Source organism: Sus scrofa, chromosome 11 (genome assembly GCF_054392235.1).
Source record: "Sus scrofa isolate SSC_HxYL_T2T_F1_AM1 chromosome 11, Sscrofa_HxYL_maternal_Yorkshire_Landrace_v2.0, whole genome shotgun sequence".
Classification (NCBI taxonomy): domain Eukaryota; kingdom Metazoa; phylum Chordata; class Mammalia; order Artiodactyla; family Suidae; genus Sus; species Sus scrofa.
The window spans coordinates 6,266,543-6,292,926 of NC_139393.1; the positions used below are offsets into that span (position 1 = coordinate 6,266,543).

General features: G+C 54.3%; 1 protein-coding gene and 1 long non-coding RNA gene across 2 annotated transcripts in view; one reads left to right on the top strand and one right to left on the bottom strand.

The window, feature by feature from the left end:
* Positions 1-26,384, bottom strand: part of FLT1 (fms related receptor tyrosine kinase 1) — a 174,609-nt gene that overhangs the window by 7,491 nt on the left and 140,734 nt on the right. The window contains exons 18-27 of the mRNA XM_001925740.8: positions 22,336-22,440; positions 18,601-18,714; positions 17,117-17,205; positions 12,340-12,496; positions 11,810-11,907; positions 11,009-11,131; positions 9,102-9,213; positions 7,624-7,723; positions 2,140-2,245; positions 1,489-1,631 (exon numbers count right to left, since the gene is read on the bottom strand). Of these exons, the coding sequence (XP_001925775.6) occupies positions 1,489-1,631; positions 2,140-2,245; positions 7,624-7,723; positions 9,102-9,213; positions 11,009-11,131; positions 11,810-11,907; positions 12,340-12,496; positions 17,117-17,205; positions 18,601-18,714; positions 22,336-22,440 (1,147 nt within the window). The remainder of the gene's footprint in view (positions 1-1,488; positions 1,632-2,139; positions 2,246-7,623; positions 7,724-9,101; positions 9,214-11,008; positions 11,132-11,809; positions 11,908-12,339; positions 12,497-17,116; positions 17,206-18,600; positions 18,715-22,335; positions 22,441-26,384) is intronic.
* Positions 1-26,384, top strand: part of LOC146398495 (uncharacterized) — a 112,023-nt gene that overhangs the window by 4,563 nt on the left and 81,076 nt on the right. The gene's annotated exons all lie outside the window — the stretch shown is intronic.

The window sequence follows — 26,384 nt, forward strand, 5'->3', positions numbered from 1 at the left end:
GTGACGCCACTGCCTCCCACGGCTGCTCGCCCACATCGCAGGTTTCGGGTGAAACCCTCAGGGAACCTTGGGAGACTCGGTCGTGGTCAAGCTTCTGGTCCCTTGTGGAACCAGAAGATGTCGGGCCGAGAGCAGACGGGAGTTGTCACCTGGTCCAAACACCCGCGTTACAAGGCGGGGAGACGATGCCCTGGGAGGTGATGGCCTTGGTCCAGCACAGCCGCTGTTCTGGAAGGCCATGCCCGTCAGGGTCACACAGCCGGCTTGGCCGCATAACCGGGCACCAGGGCTCGTCTTGCGTACCCAGCTCTGTGGCCCCAGATGGGGAGGGGAGTGTGGGTGGCTTCCCTGCCGAGCCTGAGTTAGCATCCGTTGGAGGCAGTGTGGGGAGGCCATTACCTTCCCCGGCCTGAGACCCTCTGTTCCCGATGGACGCGGTCTCTCAGGCCAGCTCCCTACTGGGCCCAGGGCTGAATCCAAGCCAGTTTTCTCATCTTCGAAAAAATGGATGACTCCTGTTTCAGCCCCTTGGGCTGGCTGTGAGGCGTGCATAGTGTCTCTGACCTGTGACCCATGACCACAAATCTGGGCGGGCCACTGGAGGAGGCCAGGCCCGCCACAGTCATCTTTTCCGACGGCTGTGGCTCTTCCCTGGCCTTCCCGGGTCACCTGCCAAGGTTGGCTGAACTGAGGTCGGGGCCCAGGGCTGTATCTACTGCAGACAGAGATGCTCGAAGGCCCACTGGGTGAGTCTGAGAGTCCTGGAAAGAGTCCTGGCCACGTTTGAGCCACCTGTCCTCCGTGGAGACTTAATGTCCCCATTTGTATGACAGGAATGACATCTTCACAGGATTGTCTTGAGCAGAGCCTGGCACGGTGCCCGTGTGTAGCTGGTACCGAGTGTGTGCCACACGTGTCACTGCTGGTACGGAGGTGCCACCCCCGCCCTAGATGCTACTACATCTTTCTGCACGACCCCTTCTCCCACTTCCTCTGTACCAGTGAGAGATGTGTTTGTTTGTCAGGTAAGAGGAAGAGTCCAGTTGGTTTCACTTTTCGACGGTGTCCTAGAAAATGTCAGGAGCGTGGGGGGGAAGGGAGGAGTTCTTCTAGAATAAGATAGACTGAAGAAACAAAAGAGTGCAGCCCAGTGTTCTTGACTGGACCGTGCTTTTTAAGAAAAATAGGGAAGACGTTTGAGGAAAATAATGGGAATTGGAAAACTTGGTAAGGGGAAAGGATTGTCGCTGGCTTTGGTGTGATGGTTTTGGCGTGTCCTTCCGAGCTGCATACCGGCGGACGGAGGGGGAAGGTGGGGCGGGGCCCGCGCCGTCCAGCGGCTGGTTCAGCCAGAGAAGAACAGGTCTCAGCACCCGCGAGGATGCAGACCAGCGGAGGCCGCGTGCTCTGGTTGCGTTTAGGAGGTGGGCTTTTTTTTTTTCAAGTTTGAAAATGTATAAAAAGAAGTTGGAGAGACAACGATCTCACCTGACATTATCCGAACTTGCTGAGTTAAACTTGGGAGCAGAAATATCTTCCTTGAAGAAGTCCTCGGAGAAGGCGGGAGTGGAGTACGTGAAGCCGCTGTTGCTCGTCAGAATGGCGTTGAGGGGGATGTAGTCTTTGCCGTCCTGAAACACGGGGACACAGCTCCCATCACACACGCAGCTCAACTGCGTCCTTCCCATAAGCTTGGGTTTTGGGGGAAAGACAATTCTGCACAAACACATGCACGTTTCTTATCTTTGGTGAGCTCAGCTACTAATAGCTGCTAAAATACCAAGAGACAGATGAGACACCGCTTTGACTTTCATTCAAAGGCTTGGGGCTTGGAGTTCCTGTCGTGGCTCAGTGGTTAGTGAATCCGACTAGGAACCATGAGGTTGCGGGTTCGATCCCTGGCCTTGCTTAGTGGGTTAAGGATTTGGCGCTGCTGTGGGCTGTGGTGTAGGTTGCAGACGTGGTGGCTCAGATCCTGCGTTGCTGTGGCTCTGGCGTAGGCCAGTGGCTACAGCTCCGATTTGACCCCTAGCCTGGGAACCTCCATATGCCATGGGAAAGGCCCAAGAAATGGCAAATAGACGAAAAAAAAAAAAAAAAAAAAAGGTTTGGGGCTTCTGCGGTGCCAGATAAACTTACCTGTTGTACATTGGCTTGCAGCAGGTCGCCTAGTTTTTCCACAAGTTCCACAAATCTTGGCCTTTCTTTGGGGTCTTTGTGCCAACAGTCCAACATGATCTGATAGCTGTTGGGTGAAAGTGCAATAGAAATTCTAAGTAGGTAGCCTGCCCCACCCGTCGGCAAAGGGATGGGTGCTGTCACCTGCATAGAGATGATACTTTTCGTAGTACGTAGGATTTGCTTGGTTTTTAGATGTGGGTACACAGTGGGGCACCTGAAAGGCAGCCTGGGCCAGGGCCTGCTAGGGGTGGAAAACATATCCACACTGCCAGGCTAACAAACCAGTGCCCTGGAGCCCACGACAACCAGGCTCTTGGGAGGGCCTGTGCCCTGCAGGGAGGCCTGAACTGGTTGTGACATAGAGCCGCCTGTGGAAATAGCACAGCCCACCAGGCCTCGAAGTGTCACGTCCTCCCCTGTCAAAAGCAGGACCATGTCCTTAAAGGTGAAAGGTTGGCATACACATTGCGGTGAACGCTCTGCAGTACCTGGGCTGCGACCAAGGCGTCCAAGGCCTCTTGGTCCGGACATGCGGCCCAGTCATGGAGCCTGGGCAGGCGCTGTGTACACGCCCCATGTCCCCCAGACGATGGAGGTCCCCATGGGTGTGAGTAGTTCCTTGGGCCGCGTGCAGGTTTCTTCCACGTGGCTGACACCCCCAACTCCCCCCCCACCAGCATTTCCAAGCTGCTGTGACAGATGGGCCTCTTGCCACTCAAGGCAAAAGGTACAGGCTCGCGTCTGGATATGGGACCATGTCTTCATATCACAGAGGCTGGGTCCCGTCCTGGGACTTCAATGTCAGCAGGTTCCCCTGTGAGTCTCCTGACACTTTAGATGGAAAGTTCTCGGGCTCTTTTTCCTGGTCAGTTGCAGGGGTGTGGCTTGTCACCCGCCCCCTCTCTGCAAAACCCCAGCTGTGGCTCTGCACAGGGACCGGCTTAAGGACCTTTTTTTGGGTCTGTGCTCTCAGCACGAGATGCCTCTTGCAGGCAGTCTTCTCTTGGAAGAGGACCTAGACTACAGGGGACCCTGCCTGGGGCAGCTCAAAATCTCATGGGCCTGGAATCTGGATCTGGGTCAGAACCCGGCTGTAAGCGCCATGGGGGCCAGGACCTCGTCTCCACCCCTTCTCCCAGCCCAGGGCCTGCTGTGTGCTCAACGTGTGTTTATGGAACGAGGTGAGACAGGTCTCTGAGAAGAGGGAGTCCTGCCCCTTGGAGGACTCTGAGGCCAGACTGCAGACACCACCTGTGCTGTGCCTAGGGTGTTGCCAGGAAAAGCCCGAGAGACTCCAGCAGGCATCTGGCCGCCACCACCTCTCAGCTCTGTGCCTGTAGGCGGCACCACAGTTCTGAGGGCCTCTCAAGGGTCCCTGTTTTGTTTTCAAAGTTTATAGGATGGCTGACAAAGGCAGTAAGAATATAGGAAGGTTTAAAAAAAAGAGAGAAGAGTGTCAGGGGACTGTAAAATAAAGATGAAAACAGGTGAAGTTACAGGCAAAGAACTGCAGAAGTTATGCTGTGATTTGGAGCAGTTTTAGAGGCAGTTGGTGAGAGGAAGGAGTAACAGATTGCATGATGCATGCGAGCCAGAAGCCAAACGCAGAGCAGCTGCTGGGAAGAAGGGGTAATTCTTGGACCTGGAGTCTGAAGGAAATTCTTGCGGACGCCCCTCGGCACGATCAGGACGGTCCAGGTAGTGATGACTTGAGGGCACTGTTTTAGACATTGTCTTGCAGTGGTGGCCAGAGTCTCATCAGCAAAAGCACTACTCAATAAAGACAGTTCGAAGAGGCCGGACAGTGTGTGTCCGTTCTGATGTAACTCAGGGGACTGGTGGGCCACGTGGTCTTTGGGACCCTCCCCGGCACTGGCGCTCACAAGCAGGCGCTCCTGATTGTCAGGTGGTGGCCCCTTTCCGACAAGGGCCCAGCAGGCAGGGCTCTGCAGTCTTGGGCTCATGAAGATCCCACGTCAGAGTCACCAGTTCTCCTCCGTCTGCCCAGACCTCTGGGCCCAGACGCTTCTTGAAAGATGATTCTGGTTCCCTTCCAGCCTGAGTTTGGTTTGCTCCACCTGTTGTCCCTAACTCCTTGGGGTGGGGCGTGTGCTGGGGTGGCGGGGTGGTTGTAAGAGCTGTGAGGGTCCTGGGGGGCACACGGCACTGGGGCTGCATTTATACCAGGGAGCCTGGGAGCAAGGAAGGGGACTGGAGCTGGGGGACACAGGACAGGGGCTGCAGGGCCCAGGTCCCCTGCCTCCCCCTGACCAGCAGGGCCCGACAGCGAGGAAACCTGGGCCAGCCCTGAAGTGGCTGTTACAACCCAGAGTCTGCACAGCCCCGAGCGGGTCTCATGGGAAGCCCCATTGCCCCAGCTGCCCATTTCTTGGTATGGGGACGGATCGCCCGCTACGCAGCCAGGTGGCTAGAGTCTGGGGTCCTCGCCCCAGGGGCATCGGCTGTGGTGGAGCCAGCCTGCATCTGACTCATCTTGTCTGAGGCTCCCTTGTCTCTGGCAAGAAACGGAGTCTCAGAGGCCACTGGAAGGACACTGAATGCACACACGGGTGTCCATACAAGGTGGACAAAGCAAGAGACACTTGCACCAGGCCAGGCAGAGGGGCCTGGGAGCGGGTGCGACTGGTCAAGCTGGGGCCCTGGAGCAGGACCCTCCAGCTTCCTCTCTGCCGAAACGGCCAAAGGGACCACCTACAACTACTGCTGTTTTTTATATTCGTTCTTGGTCTCTGATTTCCAGTTTCCACTCCTCTGCCCTAAAATTCAATGCAAATCGTCTCAGCAAACACCAAAGGGAAGAAAAACATATCAAAGCATTCAGTACCTTTTCCCTTACTGAAGGACATGTGCTTAAACAGGCTCTGGGCGAGGAACCAGTGACTCAATGTTAAAAGGATTTACATCACTGAGTAAACAGCTTCAACCGAGAAAAGAGACCCCAGTTGCCCACAGCCCTTCTTGAACCCCGCCAGGGGTGAGGGGCCCGTGGGAGGAGCTTCCTTTCGGAGGCTCCAAGGGCTCGCCAATTCAGGCCAAGTTCAGGTCACAGAACCTCGGCTCCGAGAGCTGCCCTCCTGCTCACCCAGCCCTTCCTATTGTTGGAACAAACAAGAAGGAAATGACCCCTCACCCTCAGATGCGGAAGGTTTGAATTCTGGACGTTTGAACAAGCGTTTCGCAAACCTGCTTCTTTGTATAATCAATTTCTAGAAAAAACTCCCTAGCTTTGAGGAACCATCCTTTTCTCTGCAAGCTGGGAACAGTGCTGCCTTCTGTAAGGATGTGGAGATGGGATGAGGTCCAGGGGAGTCTGGGGTCCAAAGCTGATGTGACTTGGTGCCTCTAGAGTTGTTCCGTTCTAGGTAAGAACGGGAAACACTCCCTGCAGGTATGCAGCACAGTGCTGAGGACCCCGGGCTTGGACTGGGTGTGCAGTTACCAGCTAAATGGCCAACCACTTAGGCGCCTTGGTTTTCGCATCTGTAACATGGAGATAATTATAGTGCCCACTTGATAGGGCTGTTACATGAGAATTAGGGAGATGAATACAGGATAGAGTACTTAAAACAGTGCCTGACACTTAATAAGCACTAAATATCTATTAAATGCTGTTATTAGTGATTGCGGTTATTACTGTTAGTCACTGAACCTTGCTCTGCTGATTGATCTTCAGATTATGTGAAAACTAGAAGGAACTACTTCAAGCGCGAGAGGACTTCTTTTGTTTGGTCTCTTTAGGGCCACCCCCGCAGCATATGGCGGTTCCCAGGCTAGGAGTCAAATTGGAGCTGCAGCTGCCGGCCTGCACCAGAGCCACAGCAACGCGGGATCCGAGCCGCGTCTGCGACCTACACCACGGCTCTCGGCAACACCGGATCCTTAACCCACTGAGCCACGCCAGGGAGCGAACCCACGTCCTCATGGATGCTATTTGGGTTCATGAACTGCTGAGCCACGACGGGAACTCCTGAGTGGACATGTTAGAGAAGCACATTTATTCTGAGGAATGTGGGTTATATTCCTTTTTTAAAAACATTTTGGTCTTAGAGTTGATTGGCAGTGTTGTGTCAGTTCTGCTGTATAGCAGAGTGACCCACCGGTGGTGGGCGATAGTTCCCTGGGCAGTAGCTCGCGTGTCCTAATGGGTATATTCCTGATCGAACAGTCCCGAGAGCCCCTTTTACATGGGTCTCCCCTCTCCTTAGCTGGCAAATTTCGATGCTTCTCAGAGGCTTATTTCCTCACCCATCAAACTGAGATGATAATGCTGCCTGGCCCTGAGGCGGGCCAGGGTCTTCCAGTGAGACCCTGTTGGGGTGGGAGGTGGGAACACTCAGAAAACTGTGACGTGCAGAGCAGGCTCCTTTCCAATCTGACCCCCTGGTGTCTGTCCCCGGCCCCCAGGGAGGAGGTGATGAGCCCCTGCTGCGGTGCCCGGGCCAGTCTCACTCCGTCCTTGGCTCAGAAGGGGGCCCGGGCTTGCCTGGCGGGGACACCGTGTAAGACAGACAGCTCCCTTCTTCCCCACTGCTCGCCACCCCGGCCGTCGCGGCCCGAGCCCCCATCCTCCTCGGCCCGGGTCTGACCCCGCTTGTCTCCGGACCATGGAGGAAGCAGACGGTGGCCTTGCCCTTTGGCCAGGCCGGCACTTCCTGCACTGCCTCCTCCCAAAGGCCCCCGCAGGGCTCCGGACAGGCCCCTGCTATGCGGGGGGGATGGGCAGCCCCCCCGCCGGTTCAGGAAAGGTGGTGCCGCCTCGGAGGGGCCCGGGCCCTTGTCAGCAGCTCGACAGACGGCCAGTGTCATCACATTCCTGCCCGGGCCTCAAAGTGCGAAACGCCCACCGCGCAGGAGGAAGAGGTGTCGCGGGGAGGAGAGCAGGCAGGCATCTGGCCAGCGGGGCCTCACGCGGGCCTGGGACCGGCCAGGAGGCGCCCCCGCACCTGCCCCGGCCGGCCGGCCGGCCAGCGAGGGTCCTGATGTGAGGATGGGCCTGGCGCCTAGTGGGGAGACCCTCCCTCCTCCTCCACCTGCCCTGCACCCCACCAGGCCCCCGTCCATCTCTGGTGTGGACAGAGGGACCCACCCCTGGCTGAGGAGCCCGCTGGCTCCCCCTTTGTGAGGGGGGACAGGGTCCTTCTTGCTCTCGGTTCCTGGCTGGCTGGTTCAGCCATGCCCGGGTTCATACCTAGAAACCGTGTTCCTGATCGGGGTCCCCGCCCCACGCCGGGGGAGCCATGTCCGGTCAGGAGAGGACCAGGGTAGGGATGGGTCAGGGGTGCGAAGCCCGGTGTCTGGAAAGTGCTCCCAGCACAGCTCTGCAGGGGCAGCCCTGGGGACCAGGAGAGCCCTCCACGCCTGCCAGGACGTTCTCGCAGCCACCAGGGCGTCCCCTCCCCAGGGCCCCGGGGGAGGGCTCACATTTCCGGGGTGGCGTACTCGGGCGCCCTCATCCTCACGCCCTCCTTCAGGCGGCTGCAGAAGTCTTCGTCCATCTGCACGCCCGGGTACGGGGACCCTCCTGCAGAGACAGCGTGACAAAACACAGGGCATGGGATGGGCGCAGGAGACCGTGAGCGGGCAAGTGGGGGGTCATTTCCTCCCTTCAAGCAACTGGGACGGATCTCGGGGTCCGGCACAAGCCACGGAGCGGCCGCCTGTATCCTTACTGGTGACACACTGGGCGGCCCCACGCTGCTGGGTGTCTGATGGCCACAGGCCGTTGCTGTGGGCGTGCCTGGCGGTGTGGTCAGGAGAAAGGGGGCGTGTGAAGGCTCCCCCACCCCGCCAGGGAAAGCTAAAGAAATCCCATTACTCAGAGGCTCGTTCCTTGCGTTTGTAGGCTTTTCAAAAAGTCACTAGACTTGGAGGAGGTGACCTGTGGCTCAGTCACGGCTCAGAGTGATTTTAACACAGTATTTTCTTGTCAACTCTGCACAGCCCTGGGGACCAGCGCTGGTGCCGGTTGCTGTGGGGGCACCAGGCTGACTGGGGTGGGGTAGGTAGGTGATGTCTGGGGAGGGGAGCTGGGCCTTTGCCTTTTGCCAGTTTTACTGGGCAGGATCCCAGTAACCTTTCCTCTGAGAGGGGTTCGGGGTGGGGCCGGGGGCCGGCCCCCAGCCTGCTCTGCGCCAGACCTGGAATCTGGTCTCAGCGCTCGTTTGTCAGCACTTTCGAGGGACTGCTGCTGGAAGGAAGCAGCTGGGAGGCGTGCAGTGCTGGCACTGTGTCACTGCGGGGCCACTGTGGCCGCCAAGCCGCTTTCAAAGACTGGAAGCAACAGGTGCCTGTCATCGAAAGCAGGGGAATGATTTTCACACATTACAGGAAACCAGGGATGTTACCGGGTGACTTTCATTTGCTCTGAAAGGCGAGTTTTTGGCAAAGTCCAGGAGACTCTTGGCTGGACCCTGTGCTTGGGAGGCCTCAGAGCATCCGCGCGTGTCTGCACGCAGGTGCGGGCTCCGTGCACGCCTGGGTGCTCGGGCCGTGACCAAGGCTGCCCGCCGCTCAGCGGGGGCTGCTGGAAGCAGGGAAATAACCAGTGTTCCCGCTGTTGAGCTGCACAGACCCGCGTCTGGGGCAGGCGTGCTGGCTGAGCTGTGTTTGTTGGGTGAGGGAAGAGGGCCGGGCATCAGGGATCTGGGCGTTTGAGGAATCGGGAGAAGGGGGCCAAGGACTGGGAAGGAGTCGGCAGACTGGCCCGACTGGACATGCGACCCGGGGCCGACGCCACGCACGCTCCTCCTGGGGCACGCCCTGGGGCCCAGGCCCGCGCGCCGCTCGTCCCCTGAGGGCCTCGTGGCTTCCACGCCTCGGTGCTCATCAACCCGAAGGACACCCGGCAGGGGAGGCGGACGTTCGGGTCTGGGCGGCTGCTCTCCTGACCCTGGACCCACCTAAGGAGAAGATCTCCCAGAGCAGCACCCCGTAGGACCACACGTCGCTCTTGGTGCTGTAGATCTTGTCAAAGATGGATTCGGGCGCCATCCACTTCAGAGGAAGCCGCGTCTGGAAGAGGGCAAGGGGGCCTTGAGCAGAAGGACGTGAAAACAAAGCACAGGCGATGCAAGTGCCCGTGGGGTCGCCTCCCAGATAGCACTCAGCCCATCAATCATTTCCTAGAGTAGCACAGGTTTCCGAACGTGGAGAAAGCGCAGGGTTACACGACGCGAGAGGGGCGTGCACTGCACCAGCTCCTGCCACGGCCTCGTACGTGTGCTGAGCCCTGCCCGCGTGGCCTGCGTGTCCTAACTCTGACTCCGCGAGAAACCCCTCTCCCCGGAAAGCTTGTACTCCGCAGGGACCTGGCAAGGAGTGGTCTGACTTAGAGGTACCCTGAAAACCAATGATTTCAGGCATTTTTCTTAAGGAGGATTTTGAGGGAAGGGGGAGGGAGTGCGATGGACTGGGAGTCTGGGGTTGGTAGAGGCGCAGACTATTCCACGGAGAACGGATGAGCAAGGAGGTCCTGCTGTACCGCACAGGGAACTCTGTCCAGTCTCGGGATCATGATGGAAGAGAATGTAAGGAAAGGAATGTGTCTACATGTGTGACTGGGTCACTGTGCTGCACAGCAGACACGGGCACCCCGTTATAAACCAACTGTGTTTTAATAAAAAACTTTTAGGATTTTGAAAGGATTCCTATATAAAAAGCGAAGAGTGGGAGTTCCCTAGTGGTGGCTCAGCTGGTTAAGGATGGCGTGTTGTCACTGCTCTGGCATGGGTTTGATCCCTGGCCCAGAAATTCCACAAGCCCCAGGCACAGCCAAAAAAAAAGGATTGTAAAAGTCACTGAAGCAGGGGAGTGGCCGAGGCACTGGAAGGAAGGTGACAGTATCCAGGAAGCCATGTGGCTGGTTTTCAAGCAGGAGTCCCTGTGAGTTGGCTTTGCCTCTTCGGATGAATGGGAATTGGCAGGAGGGACGGGATAACGGGGAGACAGGGGGAGAGGTGGGGGTGAGGGCCTGAAAGGGGCCCAGAGAGTCAGGCATGGACCGAAAGAAGCATGGACCGACAGACACACAGGTAGATGCTGTCTTTTCTAATCAGGACTCCTGAGAAAAGCTTGTCGTTCTCAAAGCATAGTCTGGGCCCCACTGTGTCTGCAGCACCTGCAAAGCTGCTGTGAAGGCACCTTCTCAGCCCCACGGGGGCCCTGTACCCAGCTCTCTACGTGAGGCGGGTTCGGGCTCAAGGCTGGAAACTGTGGCTGGAGAGCCGTGGTTGGAGCCCAGACACAGACCTAATGCAGCCTGCGGGGGGAGGCCAGAGAGGACAGGACACAGCAGGTCCCCACAAAAATGCCAATAACAGCCTGGGGAGAAACGGAGTAGGAGAGGCCGGCGGGAGCCAGCGGGGGTGCTGGGCATGGAAGGAGGACCTGCAGGGACGAGAGCACACGACACCTGCCTCTCCTGGGATGTGCGCACCTGCTGAGTCCTTCATCCTGGCTCCTCTGAGGGAGGAGTCCAGGCTGTACTTTCCAGAGGCCCAGGGACCCTCCCACTGGGTCAAGGAGGGGTGGTGTGGTCCCCCCGCCGTCCCCACCCCTGGGCCCAGTGAATGGCACTCAGGTGCCCAAAGGAGGAGAACCCAGCCAGGTACAGGCCAAGGACAGAATGAGGGCACAGTGGCCTCTCCGAGCCCCTGCGAGGGCTCGCTGGTCCACAGTCCACCCGGATGGCACAGGGCCGCTTCCAGGGACCGCTGCCGAGGAAGCGTGAACACTGACCAAGGGCTCTGGCCTGTGGTTGAGAAATGAGGGGGCGTAAATGAGTCCAGGAAACTTCAAGGTGACTTACATCTCCTTTTCTCACGTAGTCGGGGTTCTTATAAATATCCCGGGCGAGGCCAAAATCGCAAATCTTCACCACGTTGTTCTCAGACAAGAGTATGTTTCGTGCCGCCAGGTCCCGATGAATGCACTGCGACAGAACAGGTGCAAGGTCAGTGCTTTTCCTTCATCTCATCGGCTACGCTCCCGAGTCTTCTCAGGGCCACCCTTCCTAACTCGGGGATCCGCTTCACACGCTGCCCTTACCCGAAGGCCCCCCGAGGCCCAGGACCACAAACATGAGGCGCTTCTCTACAAACACAGAGGCCCCAAGTCAAGAAAAGCTGAGTCCTCTGTGCTGCTGTCTGCAGGGCAGCGTCCTGGAAAATAAAGCTGGCAATCCAGTTCTCCCAGTGAGCAGACGCCCCCTTTCATCCCAAGCCCCTGAGGTCAGATCGCCATCCAGCTGCGTTTCCTGGGAGGACCCCACTTGGATGTATGTTAATAGACCTTCTTAGGTGGAGCGTGTCCTCTGAGCGCCTGCCTGGTTTTGAAAACGGGCCAGCTTGATCTAGTCTGAAACCCGGCGAGCCTTTCCCCTGGAACTGACTTCTACCCACTGGTACCCAAGACTCGCGGTTCTCCAAGCTCCTCCCGCATATCAGGACCGCTCAAGGCTTGTGCTGTGACGGGCACTGCACGGTGAAGGACAGAAGGATAAGCGAGTACCAGCACAAGTGGATTTAGAGCAAAGGCGTGTGTCTGTCTGTGTGAAGAGCCGCACGTCCAGGCCTGGCCAAGGACCAAGCCAGTCAAGAGGGAGGCTGACCTTTCTGGAGGACAAAAACTCCATGCCTCTGGCCACTTGAAAGCTGTAAGAAATCAGATCTTCCATTGTGATGGGCTGCTTGTAGAAATCATCGGAATCTGCAAAGCATGAAAACCGTCACTGTCTGTAATGGCGCTTGTTATTCCGCCAAATCCCAGTTTACTGGAGCAACGTAGCAAAACATGAAACAAACCAACAAGTAGATCGGAGTTCATTTTCAACAGCGTGTACGTTTCAGCATGAGTATCAGAGATTTTTCCGGGACTGGAGCCCATTTTGCCCAAGCACGGGGGTGCCGGGGGTGGGGGATCTGTTAGGACCAAGAGGCCTGAGGGAGACATCGTACGGCTCCCTGTCAAAATTAGTAACTCTGTAAATGATCTAAATTCAAATCTCATCTCCCCAGGACACCACCCTTCGAGTCTCCCACGGATGTTTATTAGGGTGATAAATACGAAAAAAATTTCAGAGCTGCACAGTATGCTGTAAAAATAGCCCAGCCTGTAGGACAGGAAGGAATTAATACTCACCCTCCTCTTCCTCGGCATCGCTCAGACTTTTATCTTCCTGAAACCCGGAGCTCGCGAAGCTCTCGCTGCTGGTGACACTGTCTAGTCTCTGTTTCTTGCCCGGCTCCGGGTCTGGCTCCATTTTTTCTTTCTTAGGCTCCACGTGTAAAGCTGCATCCTTTGAACAGACCAAGAAGGACACAGATGAAAGGGACAGAACAGCAAGGGGAAACCAGAAACAGGTCCCTCCAGCCAGCCATCACCCGAGTGGGAAAATGTTATCCGACAAAACGAACAGTAAATTTGTAGCAAGGGCCCTGGGGTGGCCAGGAGCCTGGATGCCCCTGGGTGGTGGGGTCCATCTGCTCTGCCTGGGCTTCCAGATGGCATCTTAGGTAGAATAAAGGTATCGTCTAGGCAGCTGGTATTTACGAGCGCGCGCTCTGTGTGAGCCAGTACGCTGAGAACCCTAGGTCCGTTTTCTCACTTAATCTCAACAGTTTTATGAAGTAGTTCTTATAATACATGAGGAAATACATTCAGAGAAGTCAATCACAGTCACATGCAGCTAGCAAGTGGCAAAGCCTGAACCCAGGCTTGGCCACCTCCAGCCTATGCCCTCAAAGCACTTTCCATACCATGCACACGTTGGGAAAGATGCTCTGGAAGGACAGAGCAGGATCCCCAGTTAAGTGAGGGCCTCACTCTGTCACCCCATGAGGAGCAGTAAGAGAAGGCTGCCGCTACCACCTTCCCTGGCTTCCCTGGAGAAGGAAGGGACACGGACACTTTATTTTCTCCCCCCCATTCAAAACAGAGATACAGTTCGACCCTAACAAAGGCGGAAAAGGCCTTTCCTCCTGGATGGGGCATCTAAGCCTTTGCATGTGTCTGGCTCTGTCATTTGGCCATGGGATCTTGAGCAAACCGCCCGATTTTTCTGGGTTTCATTTTCCTCATCTGAGAAGCTCTGTCAGCCTCTTGTGTTTTGACTCACAGGAAGGCAGCTGTTGATTCTGGGCGGGACCAGAAAGGAGTTTGAGCACCTGCAGTTATTCATCTAATCACTGTGACACTAGAAACGGCACTCCCAGTGACTTCATGATTCGACCACGGACCTGGCTCAGTTCTGCCAGATGGCAATTCCAAACAAGGGCCAAGAGAGACTGGGGTTCAGGGATGTCTCTTGATCCACCTGCATGGCGTGGCAGGGCTGGGATTCGCCCGGCTCCCCACCTGTCCCAGGCTTTTCCCTACAGGAGTCACGGAGCAAAGTGATCCCTCCACTAGAGGGCGCAGTGGGAGCAAGCAGAGGCCAGAGAAGGGGAGCTGTGGCTCCGTAAGCCTGGGGGTGTGGGGGGTCCCAGGCTCCTGACGCCAACAGAGACCTTTTCCTCCAGCACCAGGGGAGTCAGACCTCAGGGTGAACACCCACTGCCCCCTAGGTCGCCACCCGAGAGTGGATACAACTCTTGGTTATTGTATCTGCCTGAGGCAGAGTGATTTAATTCTGCTCAGCTTGGAACTGAGACCCCTCCCAGGACAGAGACCCTTCTTCCCAGGACAGGGGAAGGGAGATGGCAGAGGTACCGGGTGGAAAGTTCTCGACTCCTTGGCCTGACGCGAAGGACCATAATTCAGACTCCCTTCGCCCTCTTCCCGACTCCCAATCAATGGTTTATTTAGCTTTGCTCACTGGTAACCGTTTCTGGTAAATAAAAGTTGATTTACTGCACTTTTGGGACCCTGACAAATAGAGTGAATTTACGACAAGTAACATTTAAAGATCCTAGTGAACGTATTTGGAAAAGGAAACATCTCATTTCTCCTGAGCCTTGTGGTTTTTTTCCTTCACCTTCTCATTATATTCCTTTAGGTTCCAAATATGAAATGCAGGCCATGTGTTTTCCGCAAAAACACGCAGCTCCACCAGCAGGGAGGCACATCATTAAATATAGCCAGAGAAGGACGCAGGCTTTTCCAAACAAAGGACGCACCACCCCAAGCGCTCCACCCGGCGGGCTCCCTGGGGAGTTCTGCTGGCTGAGTTCTTCCTGAGGCCAGCCCAGGACCGAAGAGGACGTGCGCCGCCCTCAGCCCAGGGCCCCCCTTCCACTTGCTCTTACTCCCCCCGCCCCTCGCTCCCTAGCCAGTGTCGTGCAGGAGTCAGAGAAGAGGGGTCTTTCCTCTCGGCTTCACCTCTGGCTTGGGGTGTGTGTCCTCAAGCCAGTTACCTGACTTTTCTGGGCTCGTCTATAACGTGAGGGTGGGTGTGAGCCAGCTGACCACAGTGATCCCGTTCAGCTTCAAGATTCTCGTGGTTGGGGGTCATAGCTGAAAACTCGGGGAAATAGCTTCTTGCATGTATGTTGCCGGTCACCTGTGTTCTGGGTTGGAGCCGAGTCTGATGAGACGAGGGGCCAGCTGTCAGGGGTTCTTATTTGTGTGCCACGTGAGAGAAAGGGACATCGTGCTTGGATGTCGTACATTCTGTCCATCGTACAGTTGATCTAGATCGGTGGCAATAAGCTGGCCGCACCCAGTCTTTCTATCTCAGTGGGTCCATCAGGATGACTGCTGATATTTACTGAATGATTGGTGGAATTTGATTAAACAGGTCCTTGAGTTGGAGGCTGTTATCTCCATTTAATACATGAGGAAGCGGAAACTTAGAGAGACTGAGTAACCTGCCCAAGGTCCCAGATTCCATGAGTGGTTAGAGACAGGATTTAGACCCAGGAGGTCGGTTCCGGAGTCTGAGTGGATAAGCACCATACTACGTGGATTCATCACCTCCGCTGCTGACGATAGGTTAATGCCCCGTCATTGTCTCCTGAGCTTCTCCAGTGCAGAGGACACTGCGTTGGCGAGACAGGTCACACTGGCAGTTCTATTAAACCCTTTCTTTCCCTTTCTTTTCCTTGTTTGCCATCATGACTTGGACCCCGTGTTCCTTTCATTGCGCAGCTTTATTTCAGTGTGTCTAGAGGGGTCACGTGGGTGGTGAAGGGGTGGGGAAGTGGGATGAAGTGCAGTAGGAAGAGAAGAAAATGATTTCTCCAGATTCCCATTGCAGCTCGGCAGAAACAAATCTGACTGGCATCCATGAGAACATAGGTTTGATCCCTGGCCTTGCTCAGTGGGTTAAGGATCTGGCATTGACATGAGCTGCAGTGTAGGTCGCAAAAATGGCTCAGATCTGGTGTGGGTGTGGCTGTAGCTGTGGCCGGCAGATAACGTTCCAATTCAACCCCTAGCCTGGGAACCTCCATATGCGTGGGTGTGGCTCTAAGAAAAAAAGACCAAAAAAAAAAAAAAAAAAAAAAAAAAGAAAGAAAAAAGAAAAGAAAATGATTTCTCTGGTCCCATCACTGGTCTGTTGTCGACTGTAAAGTCACTCAGTTGACGGAGTCCTTCCTTTCTCTAATAAATGGAAACAGTTATATTTGCTGGCATCTTTGAAGAAACAGGTGACTCAGTGGTTTGTGCATGTCTGAGTCTATGCAGAGAGAGAGAAATTCATCAAGATGGTTTGATCGGGACTTGGGTAGATGGCTAGTAAATTTTACCCTCTAATTATCACTGCGCATAATGGGACTGAATATGCTCTGTGCTGTCCACAAAGATATATTAGCATGAAAAGAAAAAGCATTTTAAATAAGGAAAAAGCAGAGATTGTGTTTTAAGCTTAGTTATTAACGGTGTTGACTGGGGGGAAAAAAAAGCACAATGTAAAAGCTGTGGGTTGAATTTACTCAGTGTCTTTCCAAGGACAATAGCCTGGGAAACAGCCTCTCAGCTCTGAGAAACTGTTCGGACGAGGCTGTGAGGTGAATGGGGACGTGCAACCAAGCACACTTCTTGCTAGAAGGTTGCTGCTGGTCACGAGGAACAGACATCTTGGTTCATGGTTTTAGGGGTTTTCTAAGCACGGGAAAATGCAAGAATCCAGGTTCATAAAAAATTTTTCCTGACAATATCTAACTATCTGAAGACCTGTTTTGCTAGTTTTTCCAGAGCAGAGAGTCCTTCATTTCAAATCTCCACCCCGAGCTCCTTTCAGGGTGTATTAAAGGTCAGTGACCCCTGTGGCTAATGACTCAATCCTTGTAGAGCCGGCAAGATGGCTAGCGACTTTTTTTTTTTAATTTTAATTTTTTTAATTTTTTAGGGCCGTACCTGCGGTATATGGAGGTTCCCAGGCTAGGGGTCCAATTGGAGCTACAACTGCCGGCCTGCACCACAACACAGCCACACCAGATCTGAGCCACGTCTGCGACCTACACCGCGGCTCACTGCAATGCTGGATCCTTTAACCCACTGAGCGAGGACACAGATAGAACCCAAGTCCTCATGAATACTAGTTGGGTTTGTTATTGCTGAGCCTCACCGGGAACTCCATAGTGACAGTCTTTATTTATTTCTATTTTTATTTTTTGTCTTTTTCTAGGGCTGCTCCTGTGGCAAATGGAGGTTCGCAGGCTAGGGATTGAATTGGAGCTGTAGCTGCCAGCCTACGCCAGAGCCACAGCAATTCAGGATCCAAGCCGTGTCTGTGACCTACACCACAGCTCATGACAACGCCGGATATTTAACCCACTGAGTGAGGCCAGGGATTGAACCTGCAGCCTCTTGGTTCCTAGTTGGATTCATTAACCACTGAGCCACAATGGGAACTCCCATAGTGACATTCTTTAGTGGGCAGTGGAAAAATCTAGGATTCTCTTGCATTTGCTGCTACAGCCTAAAGGGAAATGCACTGCTGTCTTTAAAAACCTCCAGCCCCTAAGTTCCTTACCTTGTTGATGAAGAATAAGGCGCGTTTGCTCTTGAGGTAGTTGGATAAATTTCCATATTTGCAGTATTCAACGATCACCATCAGAGGCCCTGCAGCCAAAACAACATGCCCTCAGCCACACCAAGCCAGCCAGCCAGCCAGCTGCCAGCCTTCAGTGGGCCTGAGAAACCTCAAACCAACTTGTTTTTAATAGTGGTGTGGTCTGAGGGATGCAACGTAACGGTGAGAGTTTTCTTCCAAATGAATCTGAGCAGGATTTTTAAAATAAAAGGAATAAAAGATGGTTGGGGGTGGGGAAGACACAGAAAAAGGAAGCGTAGAATAGAGAAGGAACTCTGAGGAGGGGAGGGGCCAAGGTCAGGGCTCCACCTGCACTGCTTCAGCCTCAGGAGGATGTCACACCAGCCCGTCCCTCCCCCGTCCTGAGCGCCTGGCCACCTGGGGGTGCATGCACAGAGGCCACCCCGGGCCTTGTAAGGGCAAAAGCAGGGGTTCGCAGACTTCCTTGTGAAGGAAGAAATGGTAAATATTTCAGGCTTTGTAGGCCACACAACTACTCAACTGGGTCTTTGGAGCGAGAAAACGCTGGAAGGTGACAGCACAGCCAAATGAGTGACTGCGCACCAATAAAATGTTATGAAATCTGAATTTCAAAAAAAAAAATTTCAATTTCATATCATTTTCCCATGTCGCAAAATATTCTTCCTTCAGTCCCTGCTGGCAACACTTTAAAATGGTCAAACTAAGCTCAGGCTGGCCGGCCATCAGTCCAACAAGCCCACAGGCTGGCAGGGCATCGTTGGTGGGCTCTTGATGCAAAGAAGCAAGAGTTGGGTAAGAGGCCAAACCAGCGCTGCACTGCAGGTCCCCTGGGCGGCCCAAGGTGGCCCCCGCCACCGTCTGGCGCGCCCACCAAAGGCCGGGGTTGGGCTTGAGGCCCAAGGAAAGAACCACTTCCGTTTCCGGGTCAGGGCGGAAGTGGCCCGGGCGGCTCTCGGCGCCCGTCCGAGGGCATGCTGGGAGCATGAACCCAACCCTGGGGAGCCCTCCGTCACAGTCACAGCCCTGTCCCTGCGCTTGCCCTAGCAAGTAAGGCCTGTCAGAAGGCGATGGCCCCACACCACCTCCTCCTGGGAGCCTGCCAGGAGTGACTGCTTCGTTTAGATGAAGCTTTAAGGACTGCTCAGCCTTCTGGGCATTTACCTGGGCACTGGTCACACTCCTAAGTCATCCCGAGAAAAATGCCTTCACTTGACCTGGAGCCTATGGAAGGAGGTCTAAAAGGAACTTCCGTTCAGAACGTTTCGAGTAAATGTACAGGAAAGGCATTTCCTGGATGGGAGCACAGCCCATAAACGGACAGGCTGCTTCCTCTGGACTCGCGCGAGGCCGTCTTCCAGGAGTCGGGGAGAGGGAGCTGGAGGACAGAGAGCTTGCCTCCGGCCTGAGAACAGGAGGGGCGCAGGCCCGCCCTCCGCATTTACCTCCTTGCTTCGTGCAGGCTCCCAGCAGGTTGACGACATTCAGATGGTGGCCGATGTGGGTCAAGATCTTGAGCTCAGTCATCAGGGCTTTGTACTCGCTGGCGGTGGCGCCCTCTGCGTGAGGAGCAAGGGAGAGTCAAGGCGACAGGACAAAGGGGCCCTTTCCTCTGGGCCGCCCCCTCCCCTTGCCCTCGGTCTTTGTCACTGCCCAGCCGTTATTGCAGGGACTTCGCCACGTCCTGCAGAAAGGCTCGTCTCCAGCCCGGGTGTATCACTCCCACCCTCCTGAGCCAACAACCTCTTGATGACAGTGGGGCCTGGAGCGGTGGTGGGGTTAGCCACTCACGTTTCCTCTTGGTGGCCCTAGTCCTGTTCAGTAATGCACGGACTGGGAGCTGGGCCCCGCTTAAGAGTGTCTTCCAGAAGCTTCCTTCCATCAGAACCACGCCCAGCAAGAACCTTCCAGGTGGGGGAGGCGCCCACACCTCCCGTCTTTTTCTCACTTTCCCCCCCTTTGAGGAGTTGCAAAGGAGCACCAAGGGGCCTGCCCGAGCAGAAGGGCCAGCTCTGTAAACATCCCTGCCATGTGTTATTTTCTCCCTATAACCTTTTCCTCCCTGGAGTCTGCAAGGTTATCTCAAGTCGGGAGGCTCCGTAAGCATCTGACTTCAACTTCATTCTCAGAGATAAACAACATCAGTCTAAGAATTAGCAGTGTCCAAAGCCTAAATGAAATTTGTCCTGTCTGTTCTGATTGGTTAATGCCCAAGGCATTTAAAAATTGTAAATTATGTTTAGAAGTAAAAGTCGTGTAAGCTTGCTGCAAAATATTTCAGCAATATGACGTTTATAGAGTAAAAAATGAAAATGAACACCATCTCAACCCAGTTACCTTTATAGAAGTAACCATCATTAATCATTTGGCATTTCATGCCTTTTTCTATGCATTTATAAATATATCTATTTATGTATATACGTATATATACACACACACACCCCATCAAAAGTCTTTTTTGTTTGTTTACATAAATGGGATCATATATAAAATAGAAAAGCAAATTTTATGTATGTAATCTGCTTCCCCTCCCTTAAAGGTCAGAGACTTCCTATCTTTGAAAAGTGATTAATGGCATTTAGACTGTCTACAGTTCTGTTTTGGCATTTTGCCATTACAAATAGGCATAGTAGTGCGTCGTCTGGGTACCCAGGTGCGAGTATTTCTGCAGTGTGCTCCTGGAAGTGGGTCGAAGGAGGTGCATTTCACATGATGGTAGATATTGACATGGTATTTCCTAAGGACAAATCATTTTTTAATAACAACCAGATAAACTCCAGAAGCCTTCCAGTGGGGTTGGGATTGGCTCCCCGTAGATGCTCAATAAATATTTGTCAGACAAATAAACAACACGATTACTCTTCTCATTTCAGACGTGGGCTGAAGGCCCAAAAAGGTTAAAGGTTTTGCTTGAGGGGACTTTGAGAGAGCTTCTGACTCATGGCCTTTGTTTGACATTCTGCTTTTCCAGTGCCTCCTAGAAACAGATGGCTAACCAATTGAAACGGAAAGCGTGAATGAAAATAGTTGCTTAGGAATTTTGTATAGTGGGGGATTTGGCAGTCTTTTTCAATCAAGGCTGGTGGCTTAAAAAAAAACGCATTTATAAAGGTACTCCTCCCACTATTTCTGTACTGCGTAGAACAGATTCTCTGAGGCTTTAAAAAAATCTCAAGTAAGAATTCCCCTCTCCCACTCATCAGTCGCTCCAGCATCTATGCCCCTTTAGAAGAGGGAAAGCCAGGCTCTTGTGCTGGTTTGTTCCATTTCTAGGCGGGGCCACGGCTGTTATTCTGGGACCACAATAGACAAGCATGGGCAACCGACCCGCCTCTCCTAGAGACTGTGTGGTAGTAAGCAGGGAGACAAAGCTGGTGGAGGAGGCAGATGCATTCAGTTTCGCCTTATCTCCAGGCTGGACACTAGCTTGCCCCCGGAATACAGGCCGGGATCATTTTCAGGACTCTGGAGTGATGGCTCGCTCCCAGGAGGCCGGGCCTCTGCAGCCCCTCTGTAGCACTGAGGTGTGTGTATGAGGGGACAGCCTGGAGGCGAACCTTTGCTTTTGCACTGGTGAGCTGCGTGGCCCTGCAGGAGCTATTGAACCTCTCTGGGCTGTGCTTCTTTAGCTGTGACATGAATGTCTTCCTCACAAAGGCCATAGAAAGAAACCAAGAAAAGCGGCAATTTCATGCGGTTCGAGCGACAATAGTCAAGTGAAGTGCCGAATCTGGTCCTTTCTCACGGGAGAGGCATGCCCATGCCGCCTCGGCTCAGAATCTGGGGTGGGGGCTGCAGGCGGGGCTGCGGGAAGGCAGGTGTTCTCAGCCGCTTGGTCCACTCGCTCAGGTCCCGCTGTGCGGACGCAGAGCCTTCCCAGCAGAGCGGCCGGTTCTTGGGAGCGTGTTATCAGTGCCTCGGCTCCACGGGCTCTCGAAGTGGAAAATACCGCTTCGGGGGCTGCTGGCAATGCCGGTGCCTGGGCTGGGTGGACGTGAAGGCTGGGACGTCACCCTCTGCATCCAGCCCTCGCTCGGGAGCCCTGGGCAGCAGACTGCCTGGCAGGGTGCCTCGCGCCTCGGAACCCCTGGCGACCTCTCGGCGACTCTGGAAAGCTGAAAATGGCCCTTTGGGGTCTCAGCCCTGTTTCTTTCTGGCTTCGGCATCTTCCAGCACGTGGAAGGAACGTGACGATGTCATCACGGTGAAGACAGGAAAATCTCTGCTATACTTTAAAGGACCTGTGAGTCTTGGAGGTGGGCTCGGGCTGACGCGGTTTTCAGTGATTTTCCTTTTCCCGCGGTCTTAGGAAGTGCCCCTAAATCAGGCGCGAGCTGGCCCGCCTCCCAGTACGTCAGAGTGGAAGTATCTTCAGCAGTAGAAATATATGTATATATTTTTAAGTTTCTAAAGAGGACATGTTCTAGGAATTCCCTTCGTGGCTCAGCGGTTAACAAACCCGACTAGCATCCATGAGGCTGCGGGTTGGATCCCTGGCTTTTTGCTCAGTGGGTGAAGGATCTGGTGTTGCTGTGACCTGTGGTGTAGGTTGCAGATACGGCTCAGATCTGGCGTGGCTGTGGCTGTGATGTAGGCCAGCCGCTGTAGCTCCGATTCGACTCCTAGCCTGGCACTTTCCACATGCCACAGGTGCTGCTCTGGAGAGCAAAAAATAAAATAAAATAAATAAATAAAGAGGACGTGTCTTATGGGAGGGACTTGACACCATAAAACAGCTTCAAGTTCCAAACAAGTCAGGTGTTCTGGCGTCACAGGTTTCATTTTGTAGTTGGGTCAGTCTCCCGCTAAGCCTTTGAAATTGAAGATGTACAGCAAAGTTTCCATGATAACAGCACAATGGATCATTCTGCACATTTGAACCTGTGGTTCCAGTGGGCTTACATCTGGTAGTCTCGAGTCTGGGACGTTGCAGGAGACAGATCTTTGAGGTGACAGAAATCATTTTCCCATGGATGGTGCTGGACTGTTTCGTTTACGGGGTTTATTCTGAGCTCTTGCCGGCCTAATCTAAAGCCCCGGAGGTCAGGGGTCTTCCGGCAGAAGAGAGTTATGTGGCCAGAGCAGAAATAGCTTCTGTCTCTTCCTAGGCCACGTCCAGCTTAAACCAAGCTTGAGAGTACGTCACGGGTGAGTTGAAAGCCAAACTAGAGCATACGTACCTTTCAGCATTTTTACAGCTACCGTCCGGCACGTGGGTGATTTCTTAATGCCAAAGGCAGATGCCTGGACCACTTTCCCAAAAGCCCCTCTTCCCAGTGATTTGCCTGCAATGAAAAGAAGACATTGGTTTGTCTGCCCAGCGAGCAGGAGGACTTGGTCTCTTTTAGAAGGAAGGGCCTTTCCCCGGTGTGTGTGTGCCTGGCCCGTGGCTGTGAACGGAGCCGCCAATGAACTGACCCCAAAAGTGTCAAAGTCAGGGGCAGGTCTCTGGGCACCTTCCTTCCAGCTCGACTGCGTTCTGCGTTGCCCTCGTCCCTCACCGCCAGGCTAGGCTCCAGGCAGGCCTTTGGCGCAGGGGGATGGCCCGTTTCCTCCTTGACCGAGTCCTTCTCGAGGGGAGAGGCTGCCAGGTCCTGGGCGGTCTTTGCCCTCGTTCACTAACCTTAGTACTGCGCACATTTCCCTCAGTTTCACCTACGCGCCTCTCCCTGCCCTGCCAAGTTATTTCTTCTGCTCTGTTTTCAGCAAGGGGAAGAAACTGGGCAGAGCGTCACTGCTGTTGATGGTAGTGGTATAAGAGCTGCAGAGCAACCAAACAGAATCACCAAGTCTTTTCTCAGACTTCCCTGCCAGGCCGCATATCCTCAGTATTTCTAACATGTCTTTACACAGTGATTACAAATCGTCACGGCTCAGCACATGGGCCTATCAACCACTGGAAGTAATTTCTTTCAACCACAGAGAGGTGGTTGCCAAACACAATAACGAAGCAAAGTCTCCTCCCCGCCACGATGTGTTGTAATAACTGTTGACGTGGTTCTCGTCTCCCCGTGCACAAGACAGCTGGGCTCAGGGGCAGCGGCCGTGTCAGCATCGTCCCAGAACCTGGCCTGGTGCTTGGTGCATGAGGCTCCCCTGTGTATTAGTGCAAAATGAAGAGCCGCACTTGAGAATTTGCGAGATGCTCTCAGCAGGTCTCGTTCAGGCAAGGGGAAGCAGAGGGGTCCCTGCGATGGTCACCTGGACAGGGTTCTGGGGGGAGGACACCTCAGCCACCACCTTTTCTATCGGGGCTTCCTTTTTTTCCCCCTTTTTAGGGCCACTCCTGCAGCATGTGGAAGTTCTGGGCTGTGTTGTGTTGGAGCTGCAGCTGCTGGCCTATACCACAGCCACAGCCACGTCAGATCCAAGCCTCATCTGTGACCTATACCATAGCTCATGGCAATGCCAGATCCTTAACCCACTGAGTGAGGCCAGGGATTGAACCCAAAACCTCACAGATGCTAGTTGGGTCCTTAACCTGCTGCACTACAACGGGAACTCCTATCAGGGCTTCCTACTAACCACCAGGAAACAGCTAAACAGAACCTAGGGAAATAACACCCCTTCTGCCAGAAGGAAGAGGGAGCCGAAGTGGTCACTCTTTTCTGATTTTGAGGGTTGGGGATGGGGAGGAGGAAGCCGACCCGATGCCCCGGCCCGGTGCTGAGAGCGTTACTTGAGCACAGCAGCTTCTCTCCCACGGAGCCATGTATTCTGATGCTGGGCCTTCAGTGAGCTAACCTGCCCTCCCGCCTCAGTCGCCAGCCCCGTCCCCAGAGGACAGTTTGTTGTTGGCTTGTCTTTAAGATTCGTGGACAGTCTGCCATGAAGTGTTCTTGCTTCCCTGTCATCCTAGAAGCTGCACACTCTGCTCCCCACCTGCTCAGTGAGGAGGGCGTCTCCTCGCCACTGCTTAGCGCTTTCGGCCAGCAAGCTCCCCAGGCGTCCAGCTAGGACGCGGCAAGAGCGCTGCCACCAGTGTTGTCACAGGAGCCTCTAGAGCTGTCACCCTGCCTTAGGAGGGGACACTGGTGAAATGACCTGCCCCCCACCACCCCGTCAAATGTGCGCCTGGAGAGGCTGATAGACGCCGTTTCCCCCAGAGCACGCTCCCTGTTTCTGATAAAAGTGTGCAAGAGACAGCGCCAGCGGGACCCTTGCTTAAGTCAGAGAGCCTCCAGCGGACCCCGAAATCCAGGACAGGACGCCTCCTCCAGATTTGCAAAAATTGGTGCCTTTTGGTTAGAGGCTTCTCTTGCTTTTTAGGCTGAAAGAACACTTTTTCTTCTGCAGTGCTTTCCACCGAAAAGTGTCCTGAACCCAGGACATAGAAAGCTCGTGCCCGTCGTGGGGCTCTTCTCCGCGGATTCCTGCTTGTGTGGGCGGGTGAACGCCTGTTCCTGTCCACACCTCCAGCTGCCCTTCCTTCCCCGAGTTTTGTACCAGTGTTTGGGGGCTTCGCGTCCACAGTGAGGAGAAACTCACTCCCACTTGGCTTCTCCCAGTCTTTTCACGTATTTTCTTGGAAGCTGACGGTGCCTTATAAGCAGCACGCGGCTCTTATGGGCTCTTTGACCGTCCGCTGCGTTGCGTCTTCTGGTGGACGTGCAGGTCCAGTTTCCGGGCAGCCCAGTCCCGCTGGACTTGATCTTGGCAGATCCTCCCTTTCCCTTAAAATCCTCCCTGGTCTGACCTGAACGCCGCAACCTACTGCTTGGAACAGTGCTCGGTCGTTGTCACATAGTGAGGGATACACACAAAGAGAGGACCATGGCATGTCCGCCAAGGGTGCCCGGCCAGGATCCCCAGGGCTCCGTGGGGAGAGGCATGCAGCGCAGGCTGGGCCCCTCCCTTGTGGCCGGGGCTGGGCATCCACGAGGCAGCCCCAGCCCAGGCACCATCCGTCGGCCACTTTCCGGGCTCCCTGTGTTGTCTCACATGGGAGGCAGTTCTGACTGTTTCCCAGCAGGAAGATGCAACATAGACGTTATCCCACCTTCTGTGATAAAAGCACAGGAGCTGAATTCTCTCCCGGCTTCGGCGAGAAACACGGGTTTCTTTAGTTCTGGATCTCAGGCATCTCAGTGGTAGCTATACCTTTGACCCAACCTCCAACTCTCTCAGTTGCTATCAATTCCAGCTTCTCTCACTGGGGCTGCTAGTCGTAACCCAGAGTACGTTCAGCTGAACTCAGAAGCCGCTGTGCATCGTTTTTCTCTGCACGTGGAACGCACTGCAGCTCTGCCCATCAAACCAGCCTTTTCTCTTCATCCGTCCAGACAAAATTTTGGTTACCATCACTTACCAGGCCTTCCCTGAGATGACTTTCTGTCTCTTGTTCGGCTTAAAAAACAGAGTTAGTGGATCTGGCTCACTTTCTCACCCATCAAAGACACTGGCTCGTTCATGAGCCAAATCCTAGCGTCTCGCATGTCCAGGAAGGGAAGGACCCACGAGAAGCTCTCCGGCAAGGACACTCCCCTGAAAGGGGCTTAGCTAAACCCCCGGAGCCCTGGGGATTCTGGCGATGGGCTAGCTGTCTCCCTGGATGCGCCGTCAGGGATGACGACGGTCCTGGGTCAAGGAACGAAGAAACGGGAGGGGAAGCTCACGTGTGCTGTGCTGGAAGAAGCACGTCTGCTTGTGACTAATGACTCTGGAAAGCAGTGTGGTCTGCATGGCTTGCGGTTGTGGGAAATGATGCCGTGTTCCCTGCCAAGGTCACTGAGGGGCCGGGCCAGCTGCCGTGTAATTTAGCCTTGCAGAAGGAACGCCTCCAGTGTGCCACCTGCCCTTAGCTACTCTAAATATACTTGACTTCAGCACCCATTACTGGTTTTTGCCTGTTTCTCCAGCTTTTTTTTTTTTTAAACTGATTTCCAATTTTCTTCCCCAGGCCAAACTGAACATGCTTTTGGGGCCAAGTATTTTTTTCTCATGTAGGAAGAAATGTAAGTGGAATCATTTCAAGGCCCAAGAGAGCAACGAGAACAGCCACTTCTCCCTCTCTGTCCCCTCCCCCCCATCCCAGTGTGGGGGATGGGGACGACTGCAATTGAATTGGAAACAACAAGCTCCAGAAACGCTGGCTCCATGAGCTCTTTTCCTAGTTCCCAATCCAAGTGATTCTGGCACACACGGGCGCAAGAAGACGACTTTCGGAAGCCAGAATCCACGTGTCTGGGCAAGAGTATTTGAGGCCATTCTTGTTTTGGAGCTCTGAGGG